This window comes from Zootoca vivipara, chromosome 7 (assembly GCF_965207765.1).
Source record: "Zootoca vivipara chromosome 7, rZooViv2.hap1.1, whole genome shotgun sequence".
Classification (NCBI taxonomy): Eukaryota; Metazoa; Chordata; class Lepidosauria; order Squamata; family Lacertidae; genus Zootoca; species Zootoca vivipara.
In genome coordinates this window covers 33,264,390-33,286,533 of record NC_142590.1, presented here as the reverse complement: position 1 = coordinate 33,286,533, position 22,144 = coordinate 33,264,390, and the positions used below count along the sequence as shown (strand labels likewise).

General features: G+C 44.8%; 1 protein-coding gene across 1 annotated transcript in view; it reads right to left on the bottom strand.

Moving 5' to 3' along the window:
* The window catches only part of WLS (Wnt ligand secretion mediator), a 47,930-nt gene that overhangs the window by 11,419 nt on the left and 14,367 nt on the right, over positions 1-22,144 (bottom strand). Inside the window, exons 2-8 of the mRNA XM_035123294.3 lie at positions 21,197-21,469; positions 10,404-10,528; positions 9,165-9,326; positions 6,476-6,612; positions 5,952-6,120; positions 1,430-1,527; positions 1,056-1,119 (exon numbers count right to left, since the gene is read on the bottom strand). Of these exons, the coding sequence (XP_034979185.1) occupies positions 1,056-1,119; positions 1,430-1,527; positions 5,952-6,120; positions 6,476-6,612; positions 9,165-9,326; positions 10,404-10,528; positions 21,197-21,469 (1,028 nt within the window). The remainder of the gene's footprint in view (positions 1-1,055; positions 1,120-1,429; positions 1,528-5,951; positions 6,121-6,475; positions 6,613-9,164; positions 9,327-10,403; positions 10,529-21,196; positions 21,470-22,144) is intronic.

Below are 22,144 nucleotides of genomic sequence, written 5' to 3'. Positions count from 1 at the left end.
CTGCTGCATGGAGGGGTGCAATGGAGCCAGAGCAGAACATTAGCCTAGTAAGAATTTAGCAACCGTTTGAAAGTGCTTCTGGCCCAGGCATGTGGTTTCCAAAAACGAGCAAGCTCAGCAGAGATGTTTTTAGGTTCACAGGCATGCTGTTGTGCTAAATGACCCCGGCCTAGACAGTTAAGTCCAGTCAAAGGCGACTACGGGTTGTGGTGCTCAGCTTTCCGGTTCATGTGGCCAGCATGACTAAACCGCTTCTGGCACAACGGGGCACTGTGACGGAAGCCAGAGCGCATGGAAACGCCCTTTACCTTCCCGCCACAGCAGTACCTGTTTATTTACTTGCAGTGGTATGCTTTCGAACTGCTAGGTTGGCAGAAGCCGAGACAGAGCAATGGGAGCTGACCCTGTCATGAGGATTGGAACTGCCAACCTTCTGATCAGCAAGCACAAGAGGCTCAGCGGTTTAGACCCCAGTGCCACCTTGTTGTGCTAAAACAAGATTGCTGGGCTGAGTATGTGACCTGGCCCTTAACTCTCAGTGTATGTCTGCTCTCTTGAAGCAGGTATAGGTGGCGAACATTAAGGTTCAAGCAAAAATAACCCAAACAAGAATACCCCCACCCCAAAAGCAAGTGGATTCCACAAGAAGCCTGAAGTCTACCTGTTCCAGATTCAGTCTGCAAGCTTAAAAGCACAGCAAAGCTATTCAACTTTTATCACCGCCCTTGTAGCTTGATTAGTCACTTTTGTGTCCTCCAACTAGCTACCTGGGCAGAGAAACAACAACATGCTTGTTTCTTGTTCCAGTAATATTCCCATAGAATATTCTCTACAGGAGAATCACCATCAAATCAACTCATGAAATACATTCGAAGGATACCAGAGGTGGTCCATAATATTTATGTGAAAAGTTACTATCAGTTTGTCCATGTCAACAGAGTCAACAGGTTTTTCAGTGTGCTCAGAAAGTCCCTGAAGAAAATGCAGCCCCTTTCCCAACACCCTGTGAGAAGCGAAACACACAGCCTTTGTTGATGAGAACAGTGAAAGGATACAGCCAGTTCAGTGCCAACATCTGTGGTCCAGATACTGTAGAAAGGATTTTTTAATTGTACCCCTCTGGAAATGGAAAGGAACAAGCAGATTAAATTATACACGCCAAAGTATACAATAAGCCCCCCCCCCACTTGATATCTGGAAGGACCAGAGGCAGAGCAATGCTCAAGGAGAGCTCTGTTGGTTTCATGCAAGCAAAGCTTGAATCTATATGTATTGGAAAAATTCAAAGAACATTTACAGCTGGAACAATATTCTGGCATTAATAATTTTCTTATTATCATAAGCCGTTTTTTAGAACTAAAAAAACCCTAAAACCAAACACATTAAGATTATGTGAACCCTCTTAAAAATAAAAAGTCTCCACAGTTACCTCTCACACATGTCAAAGACAAAGAGGCAGAAGGCGCCCACAGCTATTGGTCCAACTTGTTTCCAGTAAGCGGAGAAATGATTTCGTTCACTCTGATCCTAAAAATAAAATTAGGAGACAACAGAATGATTTGCAAATGGGTAGTAAGAATAATAATAATTTATTATTTACACCCTGCCCTGGGTGGGTGTAAATTAGTCAGTCTGGGCGGCAATAATAATAATAATAATAAAGCGATAAAAAACACCAAACATTAAAAACTTCTCTAAACAGGGCTGCCTTCAGATGTCTTCTAAAAGTCAGATAGTTGTTTATTTCCTTGACATCTGATGGGAGGGCGTTCCACAGGGCGGGCGTCACTGCCGAGAAGGCCCTCTGCCTGGTTCCCTGTAAGCTCACTTCTCGCAGTGAGGAAATGGCCAGAAGGCCCTCGGCACTGGACCTCAGTGTCTGGGCAGAACGATGGGGGAGGAGACGCTCCTTCAGGTATACTGGGCCAAGGCCATTTAGGGCTTTAAAGGTCAGCAACAACACTTTGAATTGTGCTCGGAAACGTACTGGGAGCCAGCGTAGATCTCTCAGGACCGGTGTTATGTGGTCTTGGCGGCCACTCCCAGTCACCAGTCTAGCTGCCGCATTCTGGATTTAGTTGTAGTTTCCAGGTTACCTTCAAAGGTAGCCCCACGTAGAGCGCATTGCAGTAGTCGAAGTGGGAGATAACCCGTAGGAAAGAAACAATAATAATGATTTACCTGTGTAACCAATGTATGCCACTAAAGCAGGTGAAGAGTAAGTATTACTGAAGCACGCTTTGAAATAGTGTTAGTTCCTCAAAACCATCTTTGAGGGTGAAGTGGGACTGAGATGACCCGGGATCCATTTGTGATGGCATCTGGCGCAATTTGGGCCCTGAATGCCATGCCAGTTCTAGGATGGTGCAGCATGAAGCAGTGTTTCTACCAGTCCCTTATCCCGGATATCATTAGCAGTGGGGCTTTGGATGTGGTGGAAGCCGTGTGGCTCCATCATGCCCTGCTGCTGCCAGGCCAGGGGTAGAATTGCTCTGCCCACCTGATACGACTTACAGAATTACCTGCTCATCTGCTTCAAATCCATGGACTAAAAAAACCTGATACATTCATCTATGTTTCTGATTGCCTGCCTTTATTCTACAGAACCCCTTCATGGATCAATGCCTTGTCGTGGCGAAGGGGCTTGAATAACTCAGAGAAGCTATGAGCTATGCCATGCAGGGCCACCCAAGATGGACAGGTCATAGTGGAGAGTTTTGACTAAACGTGATCCACCTGGAGAAGGAACTGGCAAGCCACTCCAGTATCCCTGCCAAGAAAACTCCATGGACAAAGACAACAGGCATATAAAAGTTATGACGCTGGAAGATGAGCCCCTCAGGTCGGAAGGCGTCCAACATGCTACTGAGGAAGAGCGGAGGACAAGTACAAGTAGATTCAGAGCTGATGAAGCGGCTGGGCCAAAGCCGAAAGGACGCTCAGTTGCGGATATGCCTGGAAGCGAAAGGAAAGTCCGATGCTGTAAAGAAAAATATTGCATAGGAACCTGGAATGTAAGAACCATGAGTGGAGGTAAGCTGGATGTGGTCAAAAATGAGATGACAAGAATAAATATCGACATCCTGGGCATCAGTGAACTAAAATGGAAGGGAATGGGCGAATTCAGTTCGGGTGACTATCATATCTACTACTGCGGGCAAGAATCCCGTAGTAGAAATGGAGTGGCCCTCATAGTCAACAAAAGAGTGGCAAAAGCTGTAATGGGATGCAATCTCAAAAATGACAGAATGATCTCGATACGAATCCAAGGCAGACCTTTTAACATCACAGTAATCCAAGTTTATGCACCAACTACCGGTGCTGAAGAAAGTGAAATTGACCAATTCTATGAAGACCTACAACACCTTCTAGAAATGACACCAAAGAAGGATGTTCTTCTCATTACAGGGGATTGGAATGCTAAAGTAGGGAATCAAGAGATAAAAGGAACAACTGGCAAGTTTGGCCTGGGAGTTCAAAATGAAGCAGGGCAAAGGCTAATAGAGTTCTGTCAAGAGAACAAGCTGGTCATCACAAACACTCTCTTCCAACAACACAAGAGAAGACTCTACACATGGATATCACCAAATGGGCAGCATCGAAATCAGATTGATTATATTCTCTGCAGCCAAAGATGGAGAAGCTCTATACAGTCAGCAAAAACAAGACCTGGAGCTGACTGTAACTCAGATCATCAGCTTCTTATAGCAAAATTCCAGCTTAAACTGAAGAAAGTAGGAAAAACCACTGGGCCAGTAAGATACAATCTGAATCAAATCCCTTATGAATACACAGTGGAAGTGAGGAACAGGTTTAAGGATTTAGATTTGGTGGACAGAGTGCCTGAAGAACTATGGATGGAGGCTCGTAACATTATACAGGAGGCAGCAACGAAAACCATCCCAAGGAAAAGGAAATGCAAGAAAGCAAAATGGCTATCCAACGAGGCCTTACAAATAGCGGAGGAGAGGAGGCAAGCAAAATGCAAGGGAGATAGGGAAAGATACAGGAAACTGAATGCAGATTTCCAAAAAACAGCAAGGAGAGACAAGAGGGTCTTCTTAAATGAGCAATGCAAAGAAATAGAGGAAAACAATAGAATGGGGAAAACCAGAGATCTGTTCAAGAAAATTGGAGATATGAAAGGAGCATTTCGTACAAAGATTACCATAATCAAGGACAAAAGTGGTAAGGACCTAACAGAAGCAGAAGACATCAAGAAGAGGTGGCAAGAATACACAGAGGAATTATACCAGAAAGATATGGAGGTCTCGTACACCCCAGGTAGTGTGGTTGCTGACCTTGAGCCAGACATCTTGGAGAGTGAAGTCAAATGGACCTTAGAAAGCACTGCTAATAACAAGGCCAGTGGAAGTGATGATATTCCAGCTGAACTATTTAAAATCTTAAAAGATGATGCTGTTAAGGTGCTACACCCAATATGCCAGCAAGTTTGGAAAACTCAGCAATGGCCAGAGGATTGGAGAAGATCAGTCTACATCCCAATTCCAAAGAAGGGCAGTGCCAAAGAATGCTCCAACTACCGCACAATTGCGCTCATTTCACACGCTAGCAAGGTTATGCTTAAAATTCTACAAGGCAGACTTAGGCAGTATGTGGATCGAGAACTCCCAGAAGTGCAAGCTGGATTTCGAAAGGGCAGAGGAACCAGAGACCAAATAGCAAACATGCGCTGGATTATGGAGAAAGCTAGAGAGTTCCAGAAAAACGTCTACTTCTGCTTCATTGACTATGCAAAAGCCTTTGACTGTGTCGACCACAGCAAACTATGGCAAGTTCTTAAAGAAATGGGAGTGCCTGATCACCTCATCTGTCTCCTGAGAAATCTCTATGTGGGACAAGAAGCTACAGTTAGAACTGGATATGGAACAACTGATTGGTTCAAAATTGGGAAAGGAGTACGACAAGGTTGTATATTGTCTCCCTGCTTATTTAACTTATATGCAGAATTCATCATGCGAAAGGCTGGACTAGATGAATCCCAAGCCGGAATTAAGATTGCCGGAAGAAATATCAACAACCTCAGATATGCAGATGACACAACCTTGATGGCAGAAAGTGAGGAGGAATTAAAGAACCTTTTAATGAGGGTGAAAGAGGAGAGCGCAAAATATGGTCTGAAGCTCAACATCAAAAAAACCAAGATCATGGCCACTGGTCCCATCACCTCCTGGCAAATAGAAGGGGAAGAAATGGAGGCAGTGAGAGATTTTACTTTCTTGGGCTCCTTGATCACTGCAGATGGTGACAGCAGTCACGAAATTAAAAGACGCCTGCTTCTTGGGAGAAAAGCAATGACAAACCTAGACAGCATCTTAAAAAGCAGAGACATCACCTTGCCGACAAAGGTCCGTATAGTTAAAGCTATGGTTTTCCCAGTAGTGATATATGGAAGTGAGAGCTGGACCATAAAGAAGGCTGATCGCCGAAGAATTGATGCTTTTGAATTATGGTGCTGGAGGAGACTCTTGAGAGTCCCATGGACTGCTAGAAGATCAAACCTATCCATTCTTAAGGAAATCAGCCCTGAGTGCTCCCTGGAAGGACAGATCGTGAAGCTGAGGCTCCAATACTTTGGCCACCTCATGAGAAGAGAAGAATCCTTGGAAAAGACCCTGATGTTGGGAAAGATTGAGGGCACTAGGAGAAGGGGACGACAGAGGACAAGATGGTTGGACAGTGTTCTCGAAGCTACGAACATGAGTTTGACCAAACTGCGGGAGGCAGTGCAAGACAGGAGTGCCTGGCGTGCTATGGTCCATGGGGTCACGAAGAGTCGGACACGACTAAACGACTAAACAACAACAACATTCTACAGAAAGGGGGAGGAAACCCCTCTTATAATATTTTCTCCATGGCCAATAAAAAATACACACACGTGCACAAACAAACAAACAAACAGTATTATGCCCAGAAACGATTATACCCACCATCATATGCTCTCCACAGAAGATGATCCAAAAGGACAAAAGCATAGCGTAGAAGATTCCTTGGCGAATGTCTCCAAATAGCAACATCCACGTCCAGTCAAATCCAATAGAAAACCACTCTACTGGAATATTTATGAAGGTCATAGAGATCCCAAGAGCAAAGATAACTCTGGAAAAACAACAGCAACAGTGCTTTCAGTGCTCCCTTTCAGAGAAACTGCTGCTGCTGCATTCACCCCAATGAAAAATTTGTAAGGAATTTAATAATGTAGTGCTGGGGGTGGGGGAGGAGAAATGCCAGAGGGGGGAATCCAAAGGGAAGGAGCAGAGCTCTGAGCAGAGAGCAGAGACAACATTCCACACACACTCTCTCTAATTATACACTGGCCACCTGACTTCTTTTCAAAGAAGCTATAACTTAATGCACTCTTTGTAGAGACCAAAGGATTCGTAGCTTTGGTAATAGGATTCCTCCTTAAAGCAAGATTCAGGAGGCTACACCTGTGTTCTCTACCTTTACTCACTTTTCCAGGAGTACAGGTGGTCGCGTCATCAGCATGATCCGCCTCCAGTACCAAATCATGATGATGAAGATGCTCGGAGTAAGGAAGGTTTTCATTGCAAACCACACCTTTGTAAAGCCTCCGTTCTGATGGATACCCTGGAGAAGCGAGAGCAAATTGAAAGCGCTGCCTTTCTTCACTTTCCCAACATTAAGATCCATTTGACATTAACCACAGCGCCTTGCAACAAACATCGTGAAACTCAAGTAACAACTATATTTGGGGAGGGAAGAAAGCCCTGTGAAGAAGCCGAGCGCATGAAGCAAGTTCTTCAATTAGCTGTGTAATAATGAAAATATTGGAAAAACAGATTAACTTCATCCTGGAGTGAATACTTTGAATAATCTTTTTATATGTAACCGACAAAGAATCGGAAGTAGTTTTAATTTCTCACTCCGTTTTCTTCTTTCATTCTAACATTGTTCTTTCTTCTCTTTTCTGTGTGTGTGTGTGTGTGTGTGTGTGTGTGTGTGTGTGTGTGTGTCTGTCTACTCTGGGTCACTGAGGGAATTGTACACACAAGAAGATAATGGCTGGCTGGTGAAAGACCCTGTGTGTGAGAGGCAGGAAAGGGAAGATATTGGTGGGGTGGGGGAAGAGGCTGGGAGAAGAAAAGAAAGCTCCCAGGTGGAGCTTGGAGAGTCCACCCATTTCTGTGTGAGACAAGAGTTCAAGATCTACCTTTGAGAGAAGATGCTGCATTTTGTTTCTCTTTCTTTCTTTCAATTTAGATTAGCTTGTATTGTATTATGAAAAATGTCAATTTGGGGGTGGGATATTAACTTCCATATTAGATAGTCCTAATAAGAGGATCAAAATGAGACCAATATTTAAGTCCCGCAGTTGTAATCCAGTCCTGGTAAACCTATTTTTCTCAATCTCTCTTTCTCCCCCTGTTTTAGGTCGTCCAGAGACCTCGAGGAGAAAGGAGGTGTTGTTTCTCAGGTGGAATTCACACACTTTCACCCAGAGGCAGGTGGCATGTGACAGGCAAAGGCTGGTGGCCAGGCAGAATTGCTGGCAATCAAGAGAGCCATTCCTAGCACAGCAAGTGGCAAGCTAGTTAATGCAGTGGGGGAAGGGGAGGATAATAGCTGGAGCAATGACAGAGGGAGAAATCCCCAGGGAACAAGGAGGCTCTGAGCAGGGACAGCATTCCACACAAACTGCCTAATTATACACCTTCACTTCGTTTTGAAGAAGCTGTAACTTCATGCACTCTTTGTAGAGAGCAAAGGATTCATATTTTTGGTAATCTGGTTCTTTCTTAAAGCAAGATTCAGGAAGCCACATCTGTGCTTTTTTTCATTCATACTATAAAACTGCGGCTTAGTTCTCTTGAATGCCCATTTTAACATGAAAAAGAATCTTGAAGCAGAATCAAAACATCCCAGAGAGTTCATTCATTAGCCTGCTGACTAATTAACTATTACTCTGTTGGTTGACAACTCTGGCTTCTTGATCTGTTTACAGTCAAATTAGGTAACAGGAGGTTAAAAGCAAGGTGTGTGTCTGGGGGGGGGAAACTGCTTTGCTTTACTTGCATGAGCAGAATTATTACACATGGATTTCGGAGGTGCATAAACAGGATTACCGTATTACATGCTCACTTTGCTGTTAACTTACCCAAAATTCCCTAGAACAGAGCAGCATGGCATGACTGATTTACCCACTTTTTAAATAAAAAGAAAGCTGACACAAAAATACTTGGAAGGCATGTTGGCAGGGTTGCCCATTATGATCTTATTTCATTAAGAGTCTCCACCTTCTAAAGCAGGGGTCAGCAAACTTTTTCATCAGGGGGCCAGTCCACTGTCCCTCAGAACTTGTGGGGGGCCGGACTATATTTTTTTTTGGGGGGGGGAATGATGCAAGAGCACCACAAGCCACGGTGGCTGCTTACCTGTGTCTTGTGAGTGGCAGGGGCTGGTGGCGGCGGAGGGACAATGAGCAGCACGCAAAAGGGCTCCGGAAAGGGGCTGCTTAAAATGGTGGCTGCTCAAGCGCTGCTGCTGCTGCTGCTGCTGCTGCTGCTGCTGCTGCTGCTGCTGCTGCTGCTGCTGGCACCAACAAAGCCCAGCCCCCTTCCTTCTCTAGGCAGGGCGGGCAGAAGCCAGGAGGAGGGAGGGAGGAGGCGCCGCCGCCGTGTGAGGAAGAGGGAGGGAGAGGGAAAGAACACACACGCTGGCGATCCACGCGGCGATTCCTGGACCGTCCACGGGCCAGATCCAGAAGGCAATTGGGCGTGATCCGGCCCGCGGACCTTAGTTTGCCTACCCATGTTCCAAATGCTATCCCGTACAATATATGTTTTGACACCCTAGCGCAGGGGTTCCCAAACTAAGGCCCGGGGGCCGTATGCGGCCCAATCGCCTTCTAAATCCGGCCCACTTACGGTCCAGGAATCAGCATGTTTTTACATGAGTAGAATGTGTCCTTTTATTTAAAATGCATCTCTGGGTTATTTGTGGGGCATAGGAATTCATTCATATTTTTTTCAAAATACAGTCCGGCCCCCCACAAGGTCTGAGGGACAGTGGACTGGCCCCCTGCTGAAAAAGTTTGCTGACCCCTGCCCTAGCGATTACAGTTTCTTTTAAGTTTACAGGGAAAAGGGAAATCAGCATCGTATCAATAAATGAACACTTACCACTAGACTGATATCTTTGATTTCTCCAATTCCCACATTGATGCGTTCCCTTTCATTCACAGGTAGACGGATATTGATAAGGTAGAATTTGTGAGAAACAGTTCCAATCTCCATGAATGGAAGCACCTCACAGTCATAGAACTTGCCTTCATTCTCTATAGTCTATTGGAACACCAGGAGAGGGAAAAAGACAACCGTCAGCATTGGTTTTTCAAGTGCTCTTAAAAATGCCTACATTTTGTAAACTGGCAGATTATTTTAGCCCGGGAGGGTAATGAGAGATGGAGATGTTTCTTTAAAAAAACCACACAACCCCTCCCCTGATCTTCGCACATCATTAGCTTAGGCTTAGGATGCGTGAAACGTAAAAGAAATACATTTAACTAATACTTTCCCCTCAATAATTTTGCCTTCCACAAATGGTAACTAAAGGTTCAAAAATCAGCTGGTACAACTATTGATGGGGGAAATATCCTTGCTGTTCCCACTTGGGGGTGTGGAAATCATGAACATCTGTGAAAACATTATATTCAATATATGGGAAGTCCAAAGCCACATCCAAAAGGAGTGTAGGATGTTGTAAGCATTGGTTGAAAAAAGCACCATGCAAACAGTTTTGTTGATTTTGCTGCAAACGGTTCTGCTATTTACTTCATAAACCATGACGTAGCAGGAGAACTTGTTCCCAACTTATGGACAGAGTAAAGTCGCCCAGTGCTTACAAGAGATGTTCTCCGAACCCCATTTTGTCTGAGATGGGAGACCTAAAGATTGTGCTGAAAAGCCAAAGCACAATCTTATGGGGAGAGCAGTTATCTTTAGCAAAAGGGAGGGAATATCCTATTTTACAGCCCGATGAACACACATCTTGACATCAAGAGCTTTTCCAAAGCTCTTACACTAGCAGGTTCTAGAAGATCTTCTCTATCAGATACTGTGCAGGCGGGCTCTGGGAACAGCTTATTGCTGACTTTAAATTGTTTTTTGAACATTTTAAATAGCTCTTTTGAACTGTTCATTACTGATATTTTTATTGTTTTATTCTTTCTTTGTAAATCAATTTGAGGTTTTATTATAACCAAGTGTTATATAGAACCTGTGCAAAAATGGGGGGGAAAGAACCGAAGTGTTTTTGAAAGCAAAAGCTACATGGTCTTTCGGGACCAATAGTTTTAAAAAAACAAAAAACAAAAACCCGAAAATCTTAGCGATATCCAACAAAAACCAGAAGGAACCTACTTTTGGAGCTCCAAATTTACATTTTAGCTTTCGGGTCTCAACTTCATGTGCCATTTCTACCCACTCCTCGCTCATGTCGTCACGGTACGCTAAGGACACATCAAGCATAATTTCTGCATTTTCTTCTGTAAGGACAAAGCCATAAAAACTTGTTACAGAAAGAAGCAGGTAGAGCATGGAAAGCTGCATCTGACTTGCAGGATAAAATTATTATTAAAATGTGTTAGTCACTTTATCTTGCCCAAGGCAACCCAAAGCAACATACAAAATTGCTCATTGGGCAATTAGATTATACATAAAGCTTACTTGTCGCACATTTGAAAAGGAAAAAATAATCCAGGGCTGTTAGATCCATGATGCTCTGGGATAAAGTCCAATACTTGCTGTGTACACGATTTAGAATGGAGCCCTTTTTCACAGCTCTACACATTGGCCTAGATTCTTACAACAATGTAAGCTTCCTGGGACCATGTGGGGCTCCCAGAGGAGTCTGCAGCCTCTGTGCTCCTTCCCTGGTCCTGTGGTCACTGTCACACTCAGCAAAGCCAAGGTTTCGCTTGGCATGCTGTGCCAAACCTGGCCTTGCCGTTGAGCTGCAAAGTGATCTACAGTACAAGCTTGGCTGGACCCTGTAAAGCAATAGTTTGGCTTCCCAAGTCATGCAAACCAAGTTAAGAAATCCTCAGGCTCTTAGAAACATTCCATTTGTTGTTGTTGTTTAGTTGTTTAGTCGTGTCCGACTCTTCGTGACCCCACGGACCAGAGCATGCCAGGCACTCCTGTCTTCCACTGCCTCCTGCAGTTTGGTCAAACTCATGTTCGTAGCTTCGAGAACACTGCCCATATCTATATTTCGGCGGGAGGGGAGCCATGACTTAGAAGTGGAATGAATTTGTTTAAAATGTATGGTGTGGATGTGGTCAATGTGTTCTGATTGTGACAGAATTAGAAACCCAATCAAGTGACTTTGGCACTCCATAATTCTCAGCTGCCAGCAGGGACAAAATTCATTCCTCCCCGCTACCACCAAAGCAGGAGGGAACATACATCCTTGGGAATTCCTTCTGGGCTCTTTAATGCAGATTCAATCCTAGCTACCCCCATTCTTCAGATTTCTACAGGAATCCTAGATGGCACATGTTTATGAACACCTGCGCCTGGCTCAAATTACAGCCCGCCGACTACAACCTTCGCTGTCATTCTTATACAAGACCACAAATACCACTTGGATTTGACATAAACATAATCCATCTGCAAACTCAACCTTGTTACATATCGTCAAGAGACACTCGACATGCAAGACGCTGCAGCCGATTAAGACTTCTAGTCCCAAGAGTCAGTGCCAAGCAGAAGACAATTGTTCCTCATGCTTCACAAATGCATCTTTGCAGCCGGCAGTTGAGAAAGAAACGTCTTTGAAGCTCTGCCGGCCTAGACATCTGTTACCGCTTTCAAAGTTATAATTTATTGGGATTACGTGGAGGGACGCTCATCTAGCGTGCTGGGAACGGGTGTGGAAGGCCTTTGTGGTTCAGACCTTCTATTTATACAGTGCTTGGGGGTGGTTCTCTTCTGCATGGGAGCAATGATATTTTTTTCAGGGCTTTTTGGTTCGCTCCCTCCACCAAACAAACAAACAAACCACCCTTCTAGATTATCTACAACCTGCACATTCCAGATTTAAAATGAGAATATTAATGTCAAAGACCACTACATGAGTAATGTAGTTTACTCCGATCTCTTAGCATGGCAAGATATAACGGACAACTCTAAATGCAGGCCACACATACAGCATATATTATTTATTATTTATTTATTGTAATTCTTAATAAGTGGACAGTACTGGCAGTAGATCTGCAAGTTTTGCTGTTGTTTGGGCAAAAAGATCCTCAACACAAAACAAGACCTCCTCCTTGTGGGCAGAGATGATTTGTCCACCCACGTTTTTGCTCAGGTAACTAGATTACTGCAACACCTGACTGCATTTTGACTGTGTAGCTCTATAACTTGGCCTTTGACATCCGATACGTACGTACGTGTGTGTGTGTGTGTGTGTGTGTGTGTGTGTGTGTGTTAGGACCCACTCTATTCTTCTGGTGGAAAATTCTTTTAACTGATTTTAATCCTGTATCGTTGAGACCTTCTGGTGAAGGGCGGAGAAGAACCAAACGAATAAATAAGTTAACCCCACTGGTTTAGAGCAGGGCACCGTTTCTAAAATGGGAAGCACTAAGACTGGCATCCCCAAACTGTGGCCCTCCAGATGTTTTGGCCTACAACTCCCATGATCCCTAGCTGAGAGGATTAGTGGTCAGGGATGATGGGAATTGTAGTCCAAAACATCTGGAGGGCCGAAGTTTGGGGATGCCTGCACTAAGACTTAAAGCAGCCTAGCATGCTCCTGCCCCCCCCCCCGGAAAAGCTCTTCCTTAACTCCATGGTGCTGAAAAGTCCTCAAATGGAAGCTCCTCATCTCCTACCAACGTGTGAAGCTGTACTTTGGCACATTCTTCAGTCTCAGTCCTCAAGAGGAGGGAGAAAGGGTGGCTGTAGGGAGTGTTTAAGAGGCAGCAACAGCTTGCTGGTGGGTACCGTGGACCTTCTTGTCTGCTAAACCTTCTCAGTTCAGCAACTCAAAAGTAAAACTGTTACAGTATGTGTACAGTGGAACCTCGGTTTACGCCTACCTCGGTTTACGAACACCTCCGTTTACGAACGCCACGGACCCAGAAGTGTTTACATCCGGGTTCTGTGGCGTCGGATGTGCGCAGAAGCGCTCTATTGGCACTTCGCGCATGCGCAGAAGCATGCCTTTGGTGAGCGAACGCTTCGGCAAGCGAACGCCTCCGCGGAAGAACCATTCATCTTCATGACAGCTTTAAATGCTGGAACATCTAACTGCACTACACTTGCCTGTGAAACAAGAGTAAAGACCAGCATTGCCTTTTTATACTAGACACTAATAAACATCCTTGATACATTTTCTTACACTCGCTGTTTTTAAAAAATATATACATATACAAAGTCTTGCCTCTGAATTCAACCTAACATTTCACAAAGCTTTCCTCCCTTTGCAGGTAAAGATGTCGTTTCAAACACTTCCCATTCCCTTTCTAGCTTTACACATTCAAAAAAATTTCACACCACATAGATCTAAAAATAGAGTTGCCAAACAATGACAGGACTTGCAGCTAGTACATACTAATCACATCATTTGGAAGTGGGAGAGAGCCAGGCCATTTCTGGACCCCAAATCATTCTGCTCACCACAGAGAGTGATCAGTCTTCCTACCAACTTCAAAGCTGCACAGGCGGAAAGTTTTGAGTGGGGATACCTGCCACCTCACCATCTCCACAATCAAGAGAAAGGCCAAGAGCTGTTTGGCAGCCACATGGCCAAGGCCTCTGGACTGCTTTGGCCATGCAGGGCCAAAACCGCTACTCTCCCTCGGTGTCTTTACCGGTCTGAAACAGGAAAAGCATGTAAGATATGACTGCAGTTCCCTGAAGGTGCATCACACTCCTTCAGGCACCCATGTCCAAGTCTCCTCAGCTCCTTTTCCCTGACAAAAGGAAGCATGCAGCACAGAAGTGGCCTGGCATCTACAATTTCTTTAGCTTGGCCAGCAATAGCAGCCAAAAACTTTAGACTCCCCAGTCATTTTGCTGCATGTGAAGAGAATCCACGTGACATAATATATCAAATAAAGTATTTTTCAAGGAAAAAAGCATCCCACCAGATCATGGACCATGCAGTGTTGACATCCGACCCGTGAGACACTGTTCATGTTACAGTGTATCAGACTGGCAGCACTAACATTTAGTACATGGATGATAACTAAAGCTAGTAAATGGTTTAGGATACCTATATACTGTACAAACTTAAGTCCTGCACAGGGGGAGATGGAGGAAAGTGAGGCCAATTCCACCTTCCACTAGTAGCTTTGGGGTGGCCCAATTACAGAAGTGGAGATGAAAGCACCCTTGTTTGCAAGGATATATAACCCATGATGATATTCTGTAACTGTACGTAAGCAAATGCTTGCATGTGTTTTGCTTGCTGAAGATGGTAGAGGAACAGGGGCATATTCAATAGGATGGTGGAGAACCAAGAATACTCTCCAGTTCTCATTGAACAAGGAAGTGGTGGGATATCAGATACAGCCCAACTTATTGAGTGCTACATGTATGGTGCAATGCTGTGCACCATAGGGTGGGGGTGGCACAGCCCAATAACAGAGCAAATGTTCTGCAAGCAGAAAGTCCCTAGTTTTATTCACGACAACTCCAGTTAAAGGTTCAAGAGCAGGTGGTATCTGAAGAAGTGTGCATGCACACGAAAGCTCATACCAAAATAAAAACTTAGTTGGTCTTTAAGGTGCTACTGAAGGAATTTTTTTATTTTACTTCGATCCAGACCAACACGGCTACCTACCTGTAACAAGAGCAGGTGATGTGAGAAAAAAAATGTATGAGATATTGAGAACACCATTGACAGAATAGTCAGTACAGTACTATGCTAGACAATACAACAAAGCTTTATCTGTTTATCTTGCTAAGGGTCCTTTTCCTAGGTCAAACTTTTAGTAACCTCTTCTTAGTTTGTTGCGGCTACTGCATTGTAGAAGCACTCCCCTCAACTATTTTGTCAGGTGAGAGAGATGGGTTGACCTCATTCAAGCTGGGTACAGTAAGAACTTTGTAACTTTAATAAACGGTGCTCAAGTTTGCCCATTTCCTTGTTCCTTTCTCGCTGCCTCACTTTTTCCTTTTGTGTCGTGTCCTTTGTTGATTATAAGACTGTAAACAGCACCAGTCTTGCTAATCAAGGATTGTGATTTTTTTTAAAGCCACTCTGGGAGGTCTTCTTGGCCTGAAGAGCAGGGTAAACACAGCCAGATGGGGATAACTCTTCCCAGGCAGCAGAGTAGAAAGTCTGTTTGGGACTGTGTGTTCTCCCTCCCAAAACGTGTGCATCCCCTCTCATTGTCAAACTTGGGGAACACCCCATAATAGGAACACATTATTGGGACTTTATAGTTGATCTAACCAAACTGCTGGTCTAAAAGCAACAGCACCCAAAGCGGGACAGGTTTTATTTCACAGAAGGTACAACTCTGTGGGTTAAACCACGGAACCCAGGGCTTGCCGATCAAGAGGTCGGCGGTTCGAATCCCTGCGACGGGGTGAGCTCCTGTTGCTCCGTCTCAGCTCCTGCCAACCTAGCAGTTCGAAAGCACGTCAAAGTGCAAGTAGATAAATAGGTACCGCTACAGCGGGAGGGTAAATGGTGTTTCCGTGTGCTGCTCTGGTTCGCCAGAAGCGGCTTTGTCATGCTGGCCACATGACCTGGAAGCTGTACCCCGGCTCCCTCGGCCAATAACGTGAGATGAGCGCCGCAACCCCAGAGTCGGTCATGACTGGACCTAATGGTCAGGGGTCCCTTTACGTTACCTTTACAAGGTGAGGAGAAAAATGAAGCAGAAGGTCTTTTTCAATGGTTCTGGTGTTGCTCACCCGTGAAAACCCCCCCACCATCAACCAACAGAGAAGGCAGCTAATGCCCCTCACACTTAGGATTAAGGAGGTCCACCCTTCTGCCCTCTGTTGTTTATTTGCAAAGTTTCAAATGCACATATATACACAGAGACATATCCACCTAAAAGACCAATTCTGAATCAATGCAACCCTACTCCTCAAGTTTCCTTTGATATATCAACCTACCCAATCCCCATCCCCAGGTGCAGGATACAAGGCCACAATGAAAAGGAAAATACCACTGCTGCTTAAAAGCCAATTTTTGTTTTGGTCACATTTGTGAAGGCTCATCAGTGTTGGGGACACCTCCCGTCCCAATGGAAAAGCTGAAGGGAGGGTTTACCTGCCCCAGGCATGTGACACCTGCCAGTTACACAGGAGCACTGCCAGTTCCCCAGGCTGATTCCCGGCTAATGGAAGTGGCAAGGTGGCATCTGGGTTGTGCCAAAGTCCATGAGAGAATTACAGCAGAAGCTGTTTGGAAATAACCAGGGAAACAGTGAGGGACAGAGGGATGAAGTGCTAATGGGGAGGTGGAGAGAGCTGGAGTTCTGACTTGTTGAGAGGAATAAGATTGCTTTCAAAACACTGGAGTGGCCTTCCTTGTTTCAGAATGAGCCTTTTGTGCCAGGCCCCAAACAGGGATCTCTTCTGGCTGGAGAACGAGAGAGCCTCTCTTTCTCTCGCCTGTGTTCCACCCCTTCCGATTCAAGGTCCCATCTAGTCAAATGTCAGGTTACTGCATACAAACATTCCCCTTTCAGAAATGCCTGCATTGCCTGGGTGACTAAGCCCTTTCAACAGCTGTGTTATTACTGGAAGGTGGTCAATGTTATTCACACAGAGCACTTGTTTCATACGCCTTGTGAGAAAGGAGGCTTTGCTGCTGCAACAGAACAGGACTAGAGAACAGTTTGGAGATTTTTGATCGATCTCTCTCTCTCTCTTTTAAAATCACTATCAAGTTGCACAAATCAATTGACATATTTCACTAGTTAAAAGCATTTGAGAGAGCTGGTAGCCACTTCCAAGAGGATACCAAGCGATTTCTTCCACCTGTTTGGCAAAGAGCATTAGTCAACTCTAAAACAAAAAGGTATCTGTTTTCAGGTTCTGCCTGGAAAGGAATAGGAGTTATTATAATGACATAGGAATTGATTGTTGCCCAGTTCTGTACACTTTCTGGCAGGCAAGGCAAACAATAAACACTTCAAAATCAATGGAAATTTGGAGGTTGCTATTAAAGCAGCAATCAATTATAGTTATTTAGGATTAACCAATTGGATATTGATGCTGCTTTAGCAGTTGAGGTGCCATATATGAAACGCATATTCTGTGCAGACTTGAGGAACTTGTGGCCCTTCAGAGGTTATTGGCCTCAGCAAAACGGTCAATAGGGAGGGATTTCAGAGCTGTAGTCTAGCATCATCTGCAGGGCTCTGGGTTCCCCATCCCCAATGTCTTCCAACTTTACAATTCTATGATCAAGGTAGAGGAGAGAGTGAGGAAGAGAAGATTCAGAGGTAAATGTGGCCGGAGGAAAATACAAAAGAGCGTCATGGCGTATTTAGGGGACCGCAACCTGTTCACCCATACTAGGCACCGAGCCGAGAGGGTGTCGCAACAATGACTTAGAATGGAAGGCAAGAGGCGATGAATTTTGGCGCTGCACAGGGCGCCACTGAAATTTGAAAGCTCTAAAGTCTGACACTGGTGTACATGTCTGTATGGGGCTTTGTGTGAGAAAGACTTGGGGTAAGGCGATGATCTCAAGTTAAGGCAGGTGTGGGAATGGAATGTGTGACCCTACAGATGCTGTTGGATTCCACGTCCCATCAGCAACCAGCCCTGTTGGTAGAGCATCAGACTCTGAATCTCAGCATTGTGGGTTCAAGCCCCCACTGGGCAAAAGTTTCCTGCACTGCAGAGGTTTGCACTAGATCAGGCATCCCCAAACTTCGGCTCTCCAGATGTTTTGGACTACAGTTCCCATCTTCCCCAACCACTGGTCCTGTTAGCTAGGGATCATGGAAGTTGTAGGCCAAAACATCTGGAGGGCCGCAGTTTGGGGATGGCTGGACTAGATGATCGTTATACAGTACTTGTGGTCCTTTCCAATCCTATGATTCTATGATTCAATGGCCAGGAACAATAGGAGTTGCAGTCCAACAACATTGGGAGGGTCACAGATTCCCCAGCTCTGCACTACGTTCACCATCAATCCTCCCCTCTCTTGATCAATATTCTTAGGGAAATGCAAGTGGCCCTGCCTACTGCCGGTCCATGTGAGCGCCAAAGTATTTCTCCTGTGGGAGTGTGGTTGGGGGGAAACACTTTTGAACGAGGCTCAAGACCAGAAGCTGTTCACTCCCATAAACCTCAAACCATCACAAATACACAAAGCCCCCAAACAAAAGATTGTCTTGTCACAATCTGTCACTTCCACAAGAGTAGCTTATTCCCACATTTAAATACTAGCCATTCATTTGTTCACAGCAATTGTTGCAATAAACAGCATAAATATTTAGTCAGTGGAAGGACTTAATTTCCATAAGCATGCAAAACAAACATATCCCTCAAAAAGAAAAGCACAGCATTCTTCAAGGGCACCAATGTCAGCCTCCAAGATGTTTCAGTTACAGCATCATAATCAATCTGCATTATCTTGAAGTTAAAATGAAACCACTACAAAGATCTATTCAAGGCATCCTGCCAAGACTGGGGTTTTATTCCACTGCCAGAAAATCTTTTGCTCGTTAACCGATGAATTTGGAAGGACCCAACAATGCTAGTGCCTGGTTCCCGGGTTTCTGTGCACAGTAAACAAAGAAACAATAATTAAATTGTGGTAAAACTGTGACTTTTAAGGCACCAATCATCTTCATTTGGTGGTTCAAGCAGCCGAGGGATACTGGTTGAAAGAAGTGACTGGACTGAGTCACACAATGAGTCACTGCAGCCAATTTTATTCCTCCGGTGTCCCCCCAATCCAAGCATTCTATATATGCCTGTACACACCCTCTCTGAATCCGAATGTCAAACACCAAAATAACTCTGCCCACCAGGAAACAATTGGAAGCAAAGAATTGCTGCAGACATCTTGGGTCTAGCTCTCTGGGCTGCATATTGGGATTGCCCTGCCTCTCCTGAGAGGGAGAAAAGGATGGGTGTTCAAAAGAAGTTAAAAGCCAAGTCAGTAAATTACTATTGGGGCAACATGGAGACACCGGAGAGCAAATAATGTTTGCAGACCATTACAGGTATCCCAGTGAGATCAAAGAAGGCATCCTGTGGATGCCGTAATAATGACGTTGGGAAGGAACCAGCGCTGGAGAGGATCCAATTCTCCCCTCCATACATTCTTGGAGTGGTGCAAATGTATGAAGCTTTTTAAAATGCCATGCTACGCCAGTTCCAATGATCTCAGAAAGGTCTCTGCTCTTACATGGACCAACGTTTGAAGTAGGGGAAGAGAGAAAGGCAAGGAAACAACTGCTGTCAACACATTCACTTGTATTACACTGAAAGGGACACTTTGACAAATTGATGTGCTGCCCAAAGCAGCTCACTGGGCAAGGCTTTAGGCAGGTCAGCCTCTCACAGCATCATTCTATATCACGGGGCTTCTGAGACAACAACAACCTGATAGCCTCGTGGAGGAAGAGCAGGATACAAAATAAAGTGTCCCCTGTCCACTGATGAGGAACAGCAGAGGCAAATGGTTGCAGGTTTCAGGGGCTCGAGGTGAAACAGCTGGGGGGGGGGGTTATACAGTTAAAGGCATGACCAAGTATCACCCAATGTCAATACAGAAGATAAGTAGGGGTTGGGAAAAGGGGAGCATTTGGAAGAATGGTGAATTCTATAGAAATCAGGAAATCTGATGGTGAATTCTGACCTGGAATCAGGCCAGTCTGTATACTCCTCCTCAGTCTAGAAATGGCAAAGCTAAGGCAGAGCTACAGTCACTCAAATTAGAGCAGGAAAACCAAGCCAAGAATGATCTCACAATGACTTTCACCTTCACGCTTCTCCTTGATTACAGGAGAAAACTACACTTGTATTTTTTTTCTTGGTCAACAAGACAGAAAAGAAAAGGCTATTTGGGACTGGTGAGGTCAGATCAATGTGAATAAGCTATTCCCAACCGCCCCCCAACATTAGCAGCCAACTCCAATAAAACGATTTTAAAAAAGAGAGGAAAGACATCCATCATCCTAAGACTCTATCTCCTTTGCTTCCACACATTTCTTGCCAATGCAGAAAGGAAATCTCTCAGGATCATTGTGCTTGTCAAACTGAATGAAGTCATTACAAACTGAGTGGAAACGCTGCTTGTGGAATTATAACTCGACTGGAACGTGTGGTCCTAGCAACTTTCCACATGTTATTCACAATAGGCCAGCCTTAAGATCTGTGACACCACCACTTATATATTAAGGAAAATAAACTGATTGCTGCAAGTCACAAAAGCAGCATGGCAATCTACTATATGGTGTTGTCACATATCCCAGGACAACAGTTCAAAACCACACAATTAACACATCTATCATGACACCTTCCATAAGCACAGACTTCACAGTAATTTTCACAACAGCATATTATAATGCAATCATATTAAAAATGTGTGCCATGGCACATTCCTAATTTCATAGGAAGCAGCCTGAACCCAACCACGTTGCTGGATTAAATCGTGGCACAACACAACATCTGAATGGAGCAGGCTCTTCTGCTTGATTTTGCCCTTGCAGCAATCACTGTCGTGGTGGAGAACCAGGCCTCTCTGGATGTCACTCAACTCCAGCTCTCATCAACCCCAGATAGCATCAGGAATTATGACAGCTGTGGAAATGGGTGAGTGAAGTTGTCTTGCCTTAATACAAGGAGAAGAGGGTGGGGCTTTGTTCTCTTCTCCTTTACCACTTTCTTTTAAAACACATACCTGCTCAGTCCTACTTACATCAATACAGTAATACCTCGGGTTACGAACGCGATCCGTTCCGGATCGCAGTTCGTAACCCGAATAGTTCGTAACCCGAACGCGATGGGCGTCGCCATTTCGCGCTTTGCGCATGCGCAGATTGCGTGATCGCGCGCGCGCCGCTTCTGCGCACGCAGCGAAAACACTTCCGGGGTTGCGCAGTTCGTAACCTGAACTGTTCGCAAACCGAGGTGGTCGTAACCTGAGGTACGACTGTACTCTTTTTCAAGTTACTACCTTAATTATGTGAACAACAATTCTCCCAGGTACTTACTAATTTGGTTGTCAATCTTGAAAGCAATGTCCATGTGCAAAATGTAGACCATAAACTGGAACCAGGGGCTCATCTCCCTGTGGGGGAGCGGCATGTGAATTGAAAACACAATATCGTTGGCTTCGATTTGCTTGCTCATCGCTTCATCAAAGTCTCTGATTTTTTCACACTGGTCAGGTCCCCAGGGCATAAGCCATTTGCTCCTGTGGTGGTTCTTCCGGACATCTATGCACTTTATTGCCACATAGGGCACAGCTGCAGTGGGACTTGGAGCTGAGGAGGAGGAGGAGGAGGAGAAAAAGAAACACAAAAGAACAGTTTATAAACTGTATTACTAAATAGTGGCCAGCAGCATCTGAAGCTGAAAATTTAGTTACTCAATCTCATGTGAACACCTGAAGCAGATCTAGAGGCATGAAAGGCAAGGATGCAATTATGTGCCAGAGGAATGAAGACAATATTGAACCCCATTCTTGTTTTCCCTCTCCTTAAATTATGGTGCATCTGGCCCTCACAACTTTCCCCAGCCCACACTTCTTACTGGCTCTGCTTTGCCCCTCAAGTGTTTTGCCTGGCTGGAATGCCTTCTTGAACTGTGATGTTTCTTGTCTGAATGGAAAATCCAGTGTGGGGGGGGGGGCATGTTGAAATCAGCCTGCTGTACAAAGCCAAGATTTACACCTATTACACTGCCCAGCTGTTTTTGGACTACAATTCCCATCACCCCTGACCACTTGCCCTACTAGCTAGGTGTGATGGGAGATGTAGTCCAATAACAGCTGGAGACCCAAGCTTGGGAAACCCTGAGATGGAACATGGGAATGCAGGAAACTGCCTTATAGCAAATCAGACCATTGGTTCATCTAGATCTGTACTGTCTACACTGATAACACCTCTCAAGAGAATCTTTCCTAGCCCTACCTTGAGATTCCAAAGACTAGCCTGGGA